The sequence below is a fragment of the Phacochoerus africanus genome, chromosome 10 (assembly GCF_016906955.1).
Source record: "Phacochoerus africanus isolate WHEZ1 chromosome 10, ROS_Pafr_v1, whole genome shotgun sequence".
Lineage (NCBI taxonomy): Eukaryota > Metazoa > Chordata > Mammalia > Artiodactyla > Suidae > Phacochoerus > Phacochoerus africanus.
Window position 1 is genome coordinate 12,680,427 of NC_062553.1, and position 14,533 is coordinate 12,694,959.

Sequence of the window (14,533 nt, forward strand, 5' to 3'; positions counted from 1 at the left end):
AACGAAGGCTCAGCAGAAATTACTTATTAGGTTATAAATATTCTCCTCTCTTCTTAAAATTGTTACACATTTGTAGAATCTATGATTCCATTAGTGCTCAAATTATTTTTATGCCATGGAGTACACAGCACTTAATCATGGAGAACAGGAAATAGCAAAACTAAAATAAGGAAGAGGATGTATGATATATAACAGTGTATTTTCTGATTCCCTTTAGAAGCCCACTCAAACAGGTTCACAAACAAGTTTCACCCTTTATTGTAGGTGTGTGAAAAGACTTACTGGTATCATGCATTTTTTATGTGCTGATTTCTTCTTTTTTCTTTTTTTTGTCTTTTGTCTTTTTGTTGTTGTTGTTCCTATTTCTTGGGCCGCTCCCTCGGCATATGGAGGTTCCCAGGCTAGGGGTCGAATCGGGAGCTGTAGCCACCGGCCTACGCCAGAGCCACAGCAACGCGGGATCCGAGCCACGTCTGCAACCTACACCACAGCTCATGGCAACGCCGGATCCTTAACCCACTGAGCAAGGGCAGGGACCGAACCCGCAACCTCATGGTTCCTAGTTGGATTTGTTAACCACTGCGCCACGATGGGAACTCCTATATGTGCTGATTTCTATGTTTTGATACATCTAAATAAACATTGCAAGACTCATTTACAAGGGTACATGTTTTCTGTTCAGCAAGAGAAAAACCTAAAGCTAGATGTAAAAAAAAAAACAAAAAACAATGATATTAAAAACTCTAACTTCAGGTTGTGTTAGGCTGAAGTTTTCTGCAGTGGGGTTCTTTAAAGTTACAAGAGTTCCTGAAAAGTTTGCAGTGGATGTGGAAAGTACATGAAGTGCTGCTCCAGAAAGTATTATAGGATGAACTACTGTAACGCATTAGCATAAATGCTCTCTTAATTCTTTCCCATTGGTCTTTTGGAATGTGTTTTATGTACTCTTGACTAAAGTCTGGATGCCAAGATGCAGGAAATATATTCCCTACAGAACAAGTGTTTGTTTAATACTCAGGTATGCTCTCATAAGCCATTTTACCTAGACACAGCCTGGTGGGAGCTTATAAAATGTTTATGCTGTAATTGCAGGTACTGTAATAGGTCTGGAGCAGTGTAGGCTACTACTACACTATTGCACTCTCCATGCAAAACTATCCACCCTAAAGGGTGCCGTATGTAGGCCTATCGCTATAAAAGCCAGGAGAGACATCCATATTCCATACTGTCTTTTGTCTAGTTATTCAGTTTAATTAAGCTACCTCCCTAGAAATGAGTATTAGAGAAAAGTATGCTCCGAAAGGAGTTATTGGGAGTAGTTAACTTATTACTCTCCTCAATGGCTATTCTGCAGGTTGGGTAACAAATGGAGGCGTGGCCTCCTTTTTCTTCCCGTTCATAATTAGGTGTTTAGTTAAGTCCATTCCATTAGACCAGAAGAATAAACTGGGGGGAGAATGGAGTGCGGAGAATAGCCAACATATGTTTTGTAATATGGTCTCTTTTGATTAATTCTCTACTGAAGTTCTCGTTTTATCCACAGGGTCTTTCCAAGGGAATGCTCACAGTGCTCGTCTTCTGTGGCTGAGTCATGGGGCTCCTAGGTACATAGCTAATGCTCATAGTACTTCAGTTTGTCGGGACAAGGCGTAGTTTGGTTGAGAAGACATTTGTTTCTCAACTGGCAACCCAAGAGATATGAGGAGGAATGATGTATCTTTATAGGGATGCAGTTAGGAGTTTATTAACTGCTTTTTGGAAGTCAGTGTAGGAGTAAGTAGTGTTGATGGGTTCGGTGCGGGTTGTTTCCTTAACTGTTTTAGTTAACCAGCCACAGCAACAACCAGAAACACATGAATTAGGAATTTGTCTTAGGTATTCAGGTATGGGAGTGGCTCTACTCAAAGTCTGGCTTAACTGCTTGGTGGCAAGTTGAAGTGCTCCATTTAAAGTGGCGTGATCTCTAGAAAGCCAGCTGGGACTCATAAGGGGCTTCTGAAACGCCCCAAGAAGCCTCCATTCGGGAATTGGTTCCAGTTTGGGTACACAATGGGAACAATGGGAGAGTCTTAGACCTATCTCTCGAAGTATATGGACTGGTGTGCTAGCATCCAAGAGTTTAGCATGATATAACCAGGAATTATGATTTAAAGGTTTCCAAGTCGTAGAATATTTTAAAAGGCACTTAACCTGCCAGGCAAGACTCTCCAGAGATGTTAGGCAGGACACCACAGGGTCCTCTTCTTCAGAGGAATCCCTCTCTTCTCCAGAACTCTCATTGAGGTAGTTAGCGTTTTCTTCTTCCTCACTTTCTGATTCTGATAATGGGTCAGGAGAGGGATTTCTAGGACCCATTAGAAAAGAACAACAGTATAGAAAAAAGGAATCAGAAGAAGGAAACAATCTAGGCCAGCAAAACACTAACATTGGCCAATAGAAGCAAAAGATGAAAAATCCTTTCAATAAGATTCATTTGTCTGTTTCTCAGTCCATTACACACACACAATATTCCTCTGGCTTGCTCTAGTGTGCAGTTCTTCAAGAATATGTTGTATATTCTTCATTTACAAAGAAGACAGTTCAGTTCTCAGGACCAGTTCAGTGTGTAAGAGTTAGTTACTCACCAGTGGTACAGGTCAGTCTCTCCTTCAAATCCTGGCTACCCAAGAAGAGAAAAGGCTCTCATCTAGGCAAGCTGATTTCTTGGCATGGTCTCAATTGGTTGTGATATTAAGAAGAGACACTTTGCGTACTCTTTTGCTGGCAGGGATATTATATTTATTTGGTAACAAAAAGAAATTCAGTGGTCACCTCCTTTGTCTGCTGGTGCAGCAACTTTTGTGCAGGGGGATGGTGAGATGAGTTGCCAAGGATCTGTCTGGAGTACATGGATCCGATGTTTTCCATTGATGGTGCAAGTGCCCTTGGAAACTGGTGACTTAGTTGTTGGATTATCTGGAAAAGTAGCCTTAACCTGTGAATGAGAAGACTAGAGACATGATATTAAAGTCTGAAAGCACTGGGTAACGTTATTATCCATCTAACTTCATAGAGTATCTAAGCACATTAATGTTGAGCAAGAAGCCTTATTGGTTTTCCCATTTCTAGCACACAGTCTTAGGCAGAATTTCATACTGGGAATGGCTCCTGACATGACAAAATTGAGGAGAGCCTGAGGCCACACTAATACTTAACTGGCACATATTTGGGCCAGTTTGTTTATTCTGCACTTCTAGCCCAGAAAATTTGTTCTGCAGCAAAAGCAGATCTCTTATGCTCCCAACTCCAAACAGTGAGCTACGAAAGGTATCTTTATGTCTTTAGAGGTGCTTTTTGAGATTTTAGTTTTAGGAAAACTGTCCCAGTTCTAGAGCTGCTAGATGTTAGACCTCTTGCTGGGACTCCAGAGATTGTGGTCCGATGACCATACTTTATAGATATGAGAGAAGATGGAGGTATAAATCTTAAATAGCAGGAATTACAATGAATGTAAACAGCTTAAATTCACAATTAAAAAGCAGACACTTAGAATGTATTAACAAAACAAAAAAAGATTCAACAATATGCTAACAAAAGACACTTTAAAGCAAAAGGACACGGTTAAAAATAAAAAGATGTAAAAAGATATATCAGATAACTGCGGACCAGCCTAAAGCTGGAATAGTAATCTTTACATCTTAAGATTTCAGGCCAAAAAATATAAGGGATGAAAATGGATGATAATAGTGGCAAAAGGAAAAGAATAAAAGTGAAACACTCATCATAAACATCTATGAACCTAAAAGCACATCCTCAACATTTTTCAAATAACAACTAATAGAACTGAGGGGGGACTACAAGCAGGGATATAAGCATCCTGAAAAAGTTAAAATATTAATATACTTTAGGCATCATATTATTTAAGTATACAAAACTCTATACCAAACAGAATATACTTGAGTACACACATATACACACAAATACTTTATGCATTAGGGTGTATGTATAACTAGATTCCAAAGGGTCAATTTTATTTAGATTAAATTCTCTGAGCAAAATGCAAAAAAAGTAGATATTAAAGGTTAGTTAAAAGTAATCCTACGATAGGAAACTAAATGACTCATGGATTAATAAAATGGAAATCATGAAAGACATTAAATATAAAACTGAATAATAATATAACCCTACAAGGCAAAATTTGTGGGGCATGGCCAAACCAGTTTCTAGAAGAAATTTATAGCTTTGAATACACTGATGTGGGAACAAAGAAGTTTAAATACCTACAAGTTAAGCATTTAATTCAGATAATGGAAAAGAGCATCAGCAAAATAAGCAGAAAGGAAATAATAAAGGCAGAAATTAAATAGCATAAAATAGAGTGATAGAGATAAAACTGAAAGACAGTTTTCCAAAAATATGAATAAGTAGAACAAAACTGGTGAGACTTATCAAGAAAGAGATTTGGAGTTCCCGTCGTGGCACAGAGGAAATGAATCTGACCAGGAACCATGAGGTTTCAGGTTCAATCCCTGGCCTTGCTCAGTGGGTTACAGATCCAGTGTTGCTGTGAGCTGTGGTGTACATTGCAGACTGGCTCAGATCTGGCGTTGCTGTGGCTGTGGTGTAGGCCAGCAGCTACCGCTCCGATTAGACCCTTAGCCTGGGAACTTCCATATGCCGTGGGTGGGGCCCTAAAAAGACAAAAAAAAAAAAAAAAAAGAAAGAAAGAAAGAAAGAAAGAAAGATTTAAGGAAAGGGATTCCCATTGTGGCTCAGGGGTTTATGAACCGGACAAGTATCCATGAGGACATGGGTTCAATCCCTGGCTACACTCAGTGGGTTAAGGATTTGGTGTTGCCTTGAGCTGTAGGTATAGGTCACAGACGCAGCTCTGATCCTGCTTTGCTGTGGCTGTGGTGTAGAGTAGCAGCTAAAGCTTCGATTCGACCTCCTAGCCTGAGAACTTTCATATGTCGCAGGTGCGACCTTAAAAAGCAAAAGGAAAAAAAAAAAAGAAAAAGATTTTAAAATAGCCCAACTGATTAAAAATAAAAACATACTAAAATGTCAAAACCCAGATAAAATGGCTAAATTCTAGAAGAATATGAAATAATAAAATTCATGCAGGAATAGATAACTTGAATAAAACAGACCAGTATTAAAGAATCTGGAAAGGTGACAACCACCAATTAAAAATACCAGGGGCAAATGGTTTTAAAAGTGAGTTCCACTAATCTCCTAAGGAAATTAATACCTATTTTACATAAATTGCTCCAGAAAAAAGAAAAAAGCATACACCTGGCTAGTTCCTTTTATGAGGATAATAAGATATTAACTCCAAATCTAGAGACAAAACAAGTAAGAAAGGTACAAGCTTAGTTTTCACTTGCAAAAACTTCAAATATTACCTCACTCAATGTAATAGTGTATCAAAGAAAACAATAAAGTTATGATCATGTAGAGCTTATCACTGGAAAGTAAGAATATCTCAACTGCATAAAATTTATAAATATGTCACTACTGTAATAAAATTTTCAATTTTATTAACTGTGGATATTTAGATCTTGATCAACACCTATTTATGCTTTAAAGAATAAAGCACTCCTACCAAACTAGGAAGAGAAAGTTATTACTTTCTCAACATGGTAAAAAATTATCTACCAAAACTTTCGGCAAGTATTATCCTAAAGGAGAGACTTTATATATATTCCCTTTAAAAATTAAATGATGATTGTGATTGATGTGATGTGATGATGATGTGATGATGTTGTGTAACAGTGTAACAAAGCCCTGATCAATGTTATTTACACAGAAGAGGTGTGAGAACTGGAAGAAGAGAGAAAAACTATTAATTTACAAATGATATGGTCATCTAACAGTTTTTAAAAACTTAATATAGAAAGAGCTAATAAAAGAGTTTAACAAAGTTCCTGGATCTGAGATTAACCAATGAATAGTCATTAATTTATTTATATAGTACTTACTATTTGCCAGGTACTATTCTAGGAATTGCACAAATGTTAACACATTTAAAATTCTCCTAACCATCCTATAAGATAGGTACTGTTATTATCCATACTTTATATAATGTATAAGCTACCTGTCTAAGGTCATATTATCTACTATGTGATAGAATCAGGATTTGGCCCTAGGCATTCTTAACTTCTATACCAGCAATATTAATCATAAAATGTTACATACATCACTTTCACAATAGGGAAGAAAAAAAACACACACACATACCAAACCTTTAAAGGATTTAAGAACTAATCAATAATATGTAAGACATCTATGGTGAAGACTGCAGCATTCTAATCACATGATTTAAAACAAACAGACATTCCATGCTCTTGGATAGAACAAATGAGTATTACAAAGATAACTTTTTCAAAATTAATTTATACAATCCCAGCATGTTAAGAATAAAATTCCACATATAGCTAAACCAACTATTTAAGCAGAAAAGTAAAGGTTCTTGGCCTACAAGATATTAACACATATTATAGAAGCCACAGAAATTAAAACAAGGTGGAGTTAGGGTGAAAAAAATAGTCTGATGGAACAAAGCTTGGAAATGGAGCCACATAAAATTTTGGAATGTAGTAAACAGTAAAGTTAGCACTCAAATCAAGAGGGAGTGAATGCCTTTGGTACATAACATTGGTAAGACTGTCTCATTATATGAAGAAAAATAAAGCTGCATACCTATATAATGCCATATACAAAGGAAGACTCATGATTGATTAAAGGCCTAAATGAGAATTGTAAAACTCTGTATAGTTAATAGAATATAATGCAGGAGGGTATCTTTGTGACTTAGAGCCAGAGAAGAACTTCTTAAATAAAAAAACATAAAGCCCAAGACCAAAATATGATGAATTCAATCACATCAAAAATAAAGTTAACTATAAATCAACAGCAACAACAACAAAAGGCAGCAATTTCAGTAAAGAAAGGGGGCGAAGGACAAAAATATCCACTTTAGAGAAGAGAAAATCCACAGGCTATAACTGTATGACAAGATATACCACATTATTCTATCATTTTGGTAAAAATTAGAAAGCTGGACAATGCCACATGTTAGCGAGGGGACTAAAGGATCTCCTTCAGGAACCAGCACTGCTGGTGGGATTATAGATTTGGGGAGCCTTTCCAAAGAGTAATGGGGCACCACGACTTAGCCAAAATAACTTATTTGTCCATTTCATGATCCAGCAATTCTACTCTTGGGTATATATAGCAGAGAAATTCTCTGTAAGACCAACAGGTACTCTAAAGCTTCCTCTTTGATGGTAAAGAATTAGAAGAATTCTAGGTTTCCATCGCTGGAGGAGTGGATAGGGAACTTGTGGTTAAAGCACATTGTAAGTATACAGAGCATCAAGGATGGATTAAAGGCACCAGTCTAAATGATGAAACAAAACCCAAACAGCAACACCCCAATTATGCCATTCTGTAAGGATGATTTCCAAAATGAAAGTCGGTAAAACATTTCTAGTTTCAAATACACGAGGTCATAGGGTATGGTATTGTGTCAGTCATATTCTTCAAAAGAATATTTCTCTGGCTTCTTATTCTTCTATCTAATTCTGCTGTCAGCAGTACCTGGCATATATTAGCAGCTTTAAGCAAATTTTTTGAAAAAAATTAATGAGAGAATGATGAAGGCCTGCTGTAATTACCTATTCAAGGATGTCTTGCTTTTATTCTAGGGATACAGAAATTTCCAGGTTATATTCAGGTGATTTGGCAATATGTTGTACAAAGGCAAATGAAACAACTTTTTCTTAAAAAAAAGATCAACAAGGATAATGCTACTAAAGCAAGATAAAGGGAGCTGCTCATAATTGCATCTTTAAGAACATGAAATGCAGACACTTTCAAAAGTTTATATTACATAGTTCAATCTGAAAAGAGGAAATTTAAAATGTACCATAGGTATTTCACTGAGACAAGAGTTGTTAGCTTGTTTCTGTCCTCTTATATTTTTTACTATTTTCCTTTCAACCAGATTCTATTTCCAAGATTATTATAGGCTGCACTTCAGTTACTGTGTTACTCATAGCATTCTCTAAAAGGCTCACTCTACTTTTTTTTTTAGTAGAAATGACAGTTTCTTTGAAAGCATACGTAAATTCTAGAGTGAACCCATCACTGTTGCTGCTTTACATTCCATGTGCATAATGTCCTCACATCAACAGTGAATTTATCATTTCCTCTATATAGTCCCAAGTATAATTCACCTTGAATGATTTTTCTGTAACTTCAGAAATATCCTTGCCATATACATTTTTTAGTTTGCTTAGTTTAGTTGCTACCATTTGTTCTTTTTCCCCATAGCATTAAAAGAAAGTAAGTCAAGACACAGGTAATCCAAAGGCAGTGTGTAAGTTTAAGTTTAATATAGCATCTTTTTTTTTTTTTTACCAGTTTTATTGAGGTATGACTGACAAATTGCATATATTTAACATGTACAATGTAATATTTTGATATATGTATTAAGCGTGAAATGATTACCACAATCAGGCTAACGTTATCTATCACTTCACACTTTATTTTGCATGTGATAACACTAGAGATCTACTCTCAACAAATTTTAAGTATACGTAATTATAAACTATAGTCACCATGATGCATATCGAGTCTCCAGAAAGTCTGTGCGCTTTGATAAACATCTCCCTTTTTCTCCACCCCGCAGCCACTGATAACTCCCATTCTACTATTACTATGAATTCACCTTTTAAGGAGTTCCTGTCGTGGTGCAGTGGTTAACGAATCCGACTAGGAATCATGAGGTTGCGGGTTCGGTCCCTGCCCTTGCTCAGTGGGTTAACGATCCGGCGTTGCCGTGAGCTGTGGTGTAGGTTGCAGACGTGGCTCGGATCCCACGTTGCTGTGGCTCTGGCGTAGGCCGGTGGCTACAGCTCTGATTCAACCCCTAGCCTGGGACCCTCCATATGCTGCGGGAGTGGCCCAAGAAATAGCAACAACAACAACAAAAAAGACAAAAAAAAAAATGAATTCACCTTTTAAGATTCCACATAGAAGTGGGATCATACAGTATTTGTCTTTGTGTTCGTTTTCCTTAGCAGAATGGCCTCCTGGTTGACCTGCGTTGTTGCAAATTGCAGGATTTCCTTATTTTTAAAGAGGTAATTGTGTGTGTATATAAATATCACATCTTCGTTATCCATTCATTCATTGACAGGTGCTTAGATTATTTCCATACTTTGACGACTGTGAATAATGCTGCAACAAATATGAGCAGATATATTTTTGAGATAGTGACTTTATTTCCTTTGAATATATACTTAGAAGTGAGATTTATATGACAGTTCTATTTTTACTTTTTTGAAGAACTGCCTATTATTTCCCGGCAATATGTTTAAAGATCCTCTTTCCTCTACATCCTCACCAACACTTGTTGTCTTCTGACTTTTTGTGAAGTCATCCTGATAGGTGTGAAGCAATGCCTTATTATGGTTTGATTTGCATTTCCCTGATGTCTGGTAATGTTGAACATCTTTTCATATACCTCTTGGCCATTCATATGTGTTCTTTGGAAGAACGTCTACTCAGATCCTTTGCTCTCTCTCTCTCTCAAGGGCCACACCTGCGGCATAGGGAAGTTCCCGGGCTAGAGGTCGAACTGAAGCTGCACTTGCCAGCCTACGCCATAGCCACAGCAACACCGGATCCGAGCTGCATCTGTGACCCACACTGCAGACTGCGGCGATGATGGATCCTTAACTACTGAGTGGGGCCAGGAATCCAACCCACATCCTCATAGAAACTAGTTGGGTTCTTAACCCACTGAGCCACTCCCTTTGCTCATTTTTCATTCTTTTTTTTTTTTTTTTTTTGCTACTGAATTGACTCCTTATATACTTTCTGATATTAAGCCCGTATGGGATATACGGTTTGCAAATATTTTCTCCCATTCCAAAGGCTGCCATTTTTGTAATCTAGTATCTTTTTTTTTTACTTCTCAAGATATAGTGCTGGGACAAACACGTTATTAATCTCTCCACCTCCAAAGCTAATCAAACATAGTTAGGCTGACCTCTGGTGGCCAGATATCTCATCCTTCAGTATCTGACGAAATGGTATGAAGGTACGTCTCATTTGTGGGGTGACAGCCAAATAAAATATGGTAAAGAAAATACTCCTGTTAGAAACTTCATAGTTAACCTGTTGGGAGACCATTGAAACTGCTGAACGATGCAGTCAACAAATTTGGCGCACGTGCAAAAGCACAACCATGAAGAGACAGCTTTATCATTACCTGCACTTGATTTTGCTCATTAACCTACGTCACTTTCCCTACAAAAGTCATGAGGGCTAAAGCCTAAGTGCCTTTGTTCTGCGGAACAGAGTGCCTCCTGGTCCTCTACTTTTCTAAATGTGAGTCTTCTGTGCTTTGTCATGCCGCGCCGTCCCTTTTCCAGGATCTCCTGTTGCCCTGCAGCGCTGGACCTGGCAGAGTGGCACCCAACATAGGGCTGGAAAAAAAGGTCTGCCACGAGTGGAGAAAAGAAAAATTAAAGTCTGCCAGCAGTGAAGAAATAAAGGAAGGTCTGCCCAGAGCAGGAAAAAGTGAAACTACAGACGGTGGAAACGGTACCCTGGCACTTGATGGAGTCGCGACTGTGAGTGGCAAGTAGAAACTTTAAACCAGGATAACAATGGGGAAGAATCAAGAAGCTAAACATTATATTCAGTTACTTAAATGTATGATAAAACAAGCAGGGGCCTGGGTAACAGAGTCTAAGATAGAGGAATTTGTTATAAGCCATGATCAAATATAACCCTTGGTTTCCAGGCAAGGGTACTGTGGACCCGGAAGTAGAGAATTTAAAGTGCGCCCATCAATCTGGGGCCTCTCTTTCCATTTCTGTTTTTTCCATATGGGGACTAGTAAGACACGTTTTGGAACGCTTGTGGGAGCACAAATTTGAATCCAATCTCTTGTAATTGTCAGGTTTTACACAAATGTACCTTATTCATGGCTAAAACTTCAGAATGAGAAACATCAGGTCTGTTTTGCTTGTTTGTGTTGTGCATGTAAGGAATTGCCAAAATTCATAAAAGAGCTCTACTTAATTGGCTTAAAGGAAATTAAGCACTTAGGTAAATTCTCAAAAAACAAAGTAAATTTTCGTTCACGTGAACTGCAAAAAATTCGATATTTATTATTAGATGTTAATATTAAAGTTCTAATAGAGACATGTCTTTCAAGTCAACATTAAGTATAATACCTTATTGTACCTAGGTTTAATGGAGGAATGTAACCACATTTTATTATGAGAAAATCTGTCTTATAGCTTGTTATTTTGAATGGAAAGATAGGGGACAGAATAATATGGATACAAAAAGTGATAGAAGGTTTGTGGGAAGTGGACAATAAGAATTTCGTGCATGGTTTGGGCTAAGGTTAAAATTTCAGTAAACCAATTTTAAAAGTAAACAAGTGCAAAACTGGAATTTGGATTTGGTCCCTATTAAAAGAAAGGTTTTCTTGAGTCAGGGCTATGGGAAATCTAAGATGGCTGCTTGGTTCTTCCCAGCTCCCTGGCAATCCCAATAATGAAAAAGAAATGGTTAGAAAACATGTTTTTCATGTGGAAGAATTTCTACAGCCCTAATTGGGCTATATTTGGTAAAAATGAGGGTAATTTTAAAGAGTGCTTTGATTCATACTCTAGTTTTGTGTATTGAGATTAGTGTTTGCTGTCTAAAATTCACCTCCCAAATAGTTCTTTGCTGCTATGTTACATACTATAAACTTTAACTGAATTATTAGGAAGAATAATCTAAGCTTGTTTCAGAAGTTGACTGCTGTAATCTGTCTCTGGGCAAATATCAGATGTCCCTTGATAACCAGGAAAATATATATACATCTGGAAAAGGATCATTTAAAGGGTTGCCTTCAACCTAAAATAGTATCAGGAATTAAGTGCCATATGCACAAAGAAAGTGAAGAAAATTAACTCATAAAATTTCTCACTTAAGAAGGAATGCTACCTTAGACTGACTGGTCTATACATTGGACCAGTCTATAGAGAAAATTACTGACTTAAAAGCTCACCCTAAATAAAGAGCTCTAATAAGAAAAACACCAATGCCTGGACAAAAAAGACATCAGAAGTAGGTCACTGTCTTAAGGTTGCCACACCTGATTTGTATGGTGGTTTTATTTCTGATTTACCCTGATTGAGTTTCTCCCCTCTAAGCTTCTTATTATTGATGTTACTAGGTGGGATCCCCCACACCTGGCAGTTAATAAACTATTCTGACCCAGGCCATAAGTGTTTTCTTCTAATATTACTCAAGCTTAATTAGCAACAAGTGAGACTTCAGCCAAGGGATATAACTTTTGCCAGGCTCTTATAAATTTAAATCTAAAGGTTTATGTTGGGAACAATTAAACCATCTAGGAATAACCAGCCTAAGAAACACCAGGAAATTAGGCTGAATGGACAGTATATAATTTCCTTTAAAGAAAAGAAACAACTAAGCCAGCTGAACAGGGTGAAAGCGCTTGTAAATTTTTGTTTATGACTTTACTAATACCGCTATCTATATTTTTATTGCTATATTTTTATAAACTTTTCACAAAATTGCTATTTTCTACATTGCCAAATGTGTAACTAACTGCCTTGTAGCGCTGGATGCAGCATTAAACAAAGCAACAAAGGTAGCAGGCACCCAAAGCATCAAGACAGAGCAATTAAAAGCCACAAAAATAGAACAAACTAATATTTGGAGGTATTTTTCTCACTTTTAGTTCACCAGGTGACTTCAGGTGAAAAATGCAATATTCAGTGGTTCCCAAAGAATAGTTCTATGCTATCTAACTCTGTGGCCATTAGCCCCATGTGTCTATTGAGCATCTGAAATGTGGCTACTGTAAAATAGTACCCAACATCAAAGATTTGGCAGGGAAAAAAACGTAAAATCTCATCAATAATTTGAGTATATGTTGAAATGATATTTTGGATATACTTAAATTTCCTTTCCAGGTTTCTTTCACCAGGGCTGTCTAGGCATTTTACATTTTAGTTACAGTGAGATAATAAAACATTATCATATCATAAAACATTTTAGTTACAGTGAGATAATAAAACATTATCATATCATAAAACATTATCATATTCCATGCATTCTTCAACTTCTATGCTTTTCCTCTACCTGATTAACTTAAAATATCCACCCCTCTTGCCTTTTCAGAAATTAGGCATTTCGATGCTTTTTAAATTATGGGCAACCCAATTGCTACTGTAGTTTACCTAGCATGTGAAAACCTACAATACTTCAGGAACTAGGATTATGAAGCAAGAGAATGAATTATGGTATACTCTTATGAGAGAATACTAGAGCAACCTTCCTGTACCTGTTTTCTTAAAAAGGAGAAAGTTATCTCAGAGGGATTGTTTCTACTGATTAAATGAGGAAAGTGCTTAGGATAGTGTCTGGTATATAAGGTGATGAAATAAAATTTTTCTGTGCCTGTTTCGGCCTGCTCCCTTGTCTTGTGTATTTGCCACTAATCAGAAGATGACGTTCCTTCTTAATTGTAAAGGGTCACAATGACCCATGATCCACTAATCACAAGGTACCTGTACATCTGGATTGTGTAAACTTGTCAATAATACCTCATACATAACAGTGCTTACACAGTTCTCAGAGCTTCCTGAAAGTCACAGGTGATAATCCTCAGGTTGGCTTTAATAAAATTTTCCATTTCTTTCCCAGGTAAACTATGGATTAACTTTTCCTCAACAAAGGATCCATAAAGTGTTAGTGATATGAAAGTATCAATATGAATAAACCTCAAAAATAACACTGATTTTAAAAAATGGCAAGTTGCATATACACCTTAGCACATGAATACTTATTACGAGATTTATTCATGTCTTTTAATACATAAAAATTAACAGCAAATTCAGGAAATCCATTATTGCTGGGGAGGGAAGTTAATTCAATAGGAAAAGGGTATGCCGGCGGATTTGTCTTTTTTTTTTTTTTTAGCTGGCTGCGGGTACTGAGATATTGGTTTCTGCTGGATATAATTCCATTAAAAAAAAATTAAAGGCTTAGTGCCTGCAGGAAGACACTCCAAAGGATTTTACCTTAACCGCTACTCTAAACCTTTTTTCCATTCTGTGGTCTCCTTTGTTGAAAACCTCCTTCTGCACCTTAGAGTATATAGAGTAGACCTGGAACGCTCTACCTAAATTAATTGGTGCCTCTCTACACAATTGTTCCACAAGGCCGCCTCCGTTCGCAGACCCTCCAACCCACCGCTCGGGGCTTAAAAAGACAGTGGCCCACCTCCATCGGGAGACTTCGGAACGCCCTCAGCCGACCCAGGAATGAGCCCCTTCTCGGGAGAAGCCAGGCCTCTGCCCAGCACTCGAGCACGCCCTAGCTCTCCCTTCCCGACGGATCTCCTCACGAACCCTCCTCCCCTTCAGCGGGAGCAGGGATTCTTCCCCTCTGCAGACTCCCTCTTCTCACCCACGAAGGATCCTTTCTTCTTTCTCGCTTCAAC

General features: G+C 37.5%; 1 protein-coding gene across 2 annotated transcripts; it reads right to left on the reverse strand.

Moving 5' to 3' along the window:
• Window positions 1-586: 586 nt before the first annotated feature.
• DCAF16 (DDB1 and CUL4 associated factor 16) lies at window positions 587-14,448 on the reverse strand. 2 transcript variants are annotated; one of them, XM_047799562.1, is made up of 2 exons: window positions 14,314-14,448; window positions 587-2,974 (listed from the first exon to the last, which is right to left on the reverse strand). In XM_047799562.1, exon 2 carries the CDS (start codon window positions 2,425-2,427, stop codon window positions 1,720-1,722), a length of 708 nt encoding a protein of 235 aa, XP_047655518.1. In that variant the 5' UTR covers window positions 2,428-2,974; window positions 14,314-14,448; the 3' UTR covers window positions 587-1,719. The 2 variants fall into 2 exon arrangements, with proteins under 2 accessions (XP_047655518.1, XP_047655517.1); XM_047799561.1 differs by having other exon boundaries at window positions 587-2,989; window positions 14,314-14,422.
• Window positions 14,449-14,533: the final 85 nt, after the last annotated feature.

Bases quoted from the DNA above. Each gene is read 5' to 3' on its own strand.
- DCAF16 (XM_047799562.1), bottom strand. From the start codon at position 2,427: ATGTTAGTGTTTTGCTGGCCTAGATTGTTTCCTTCTTCTGATTCCTTT.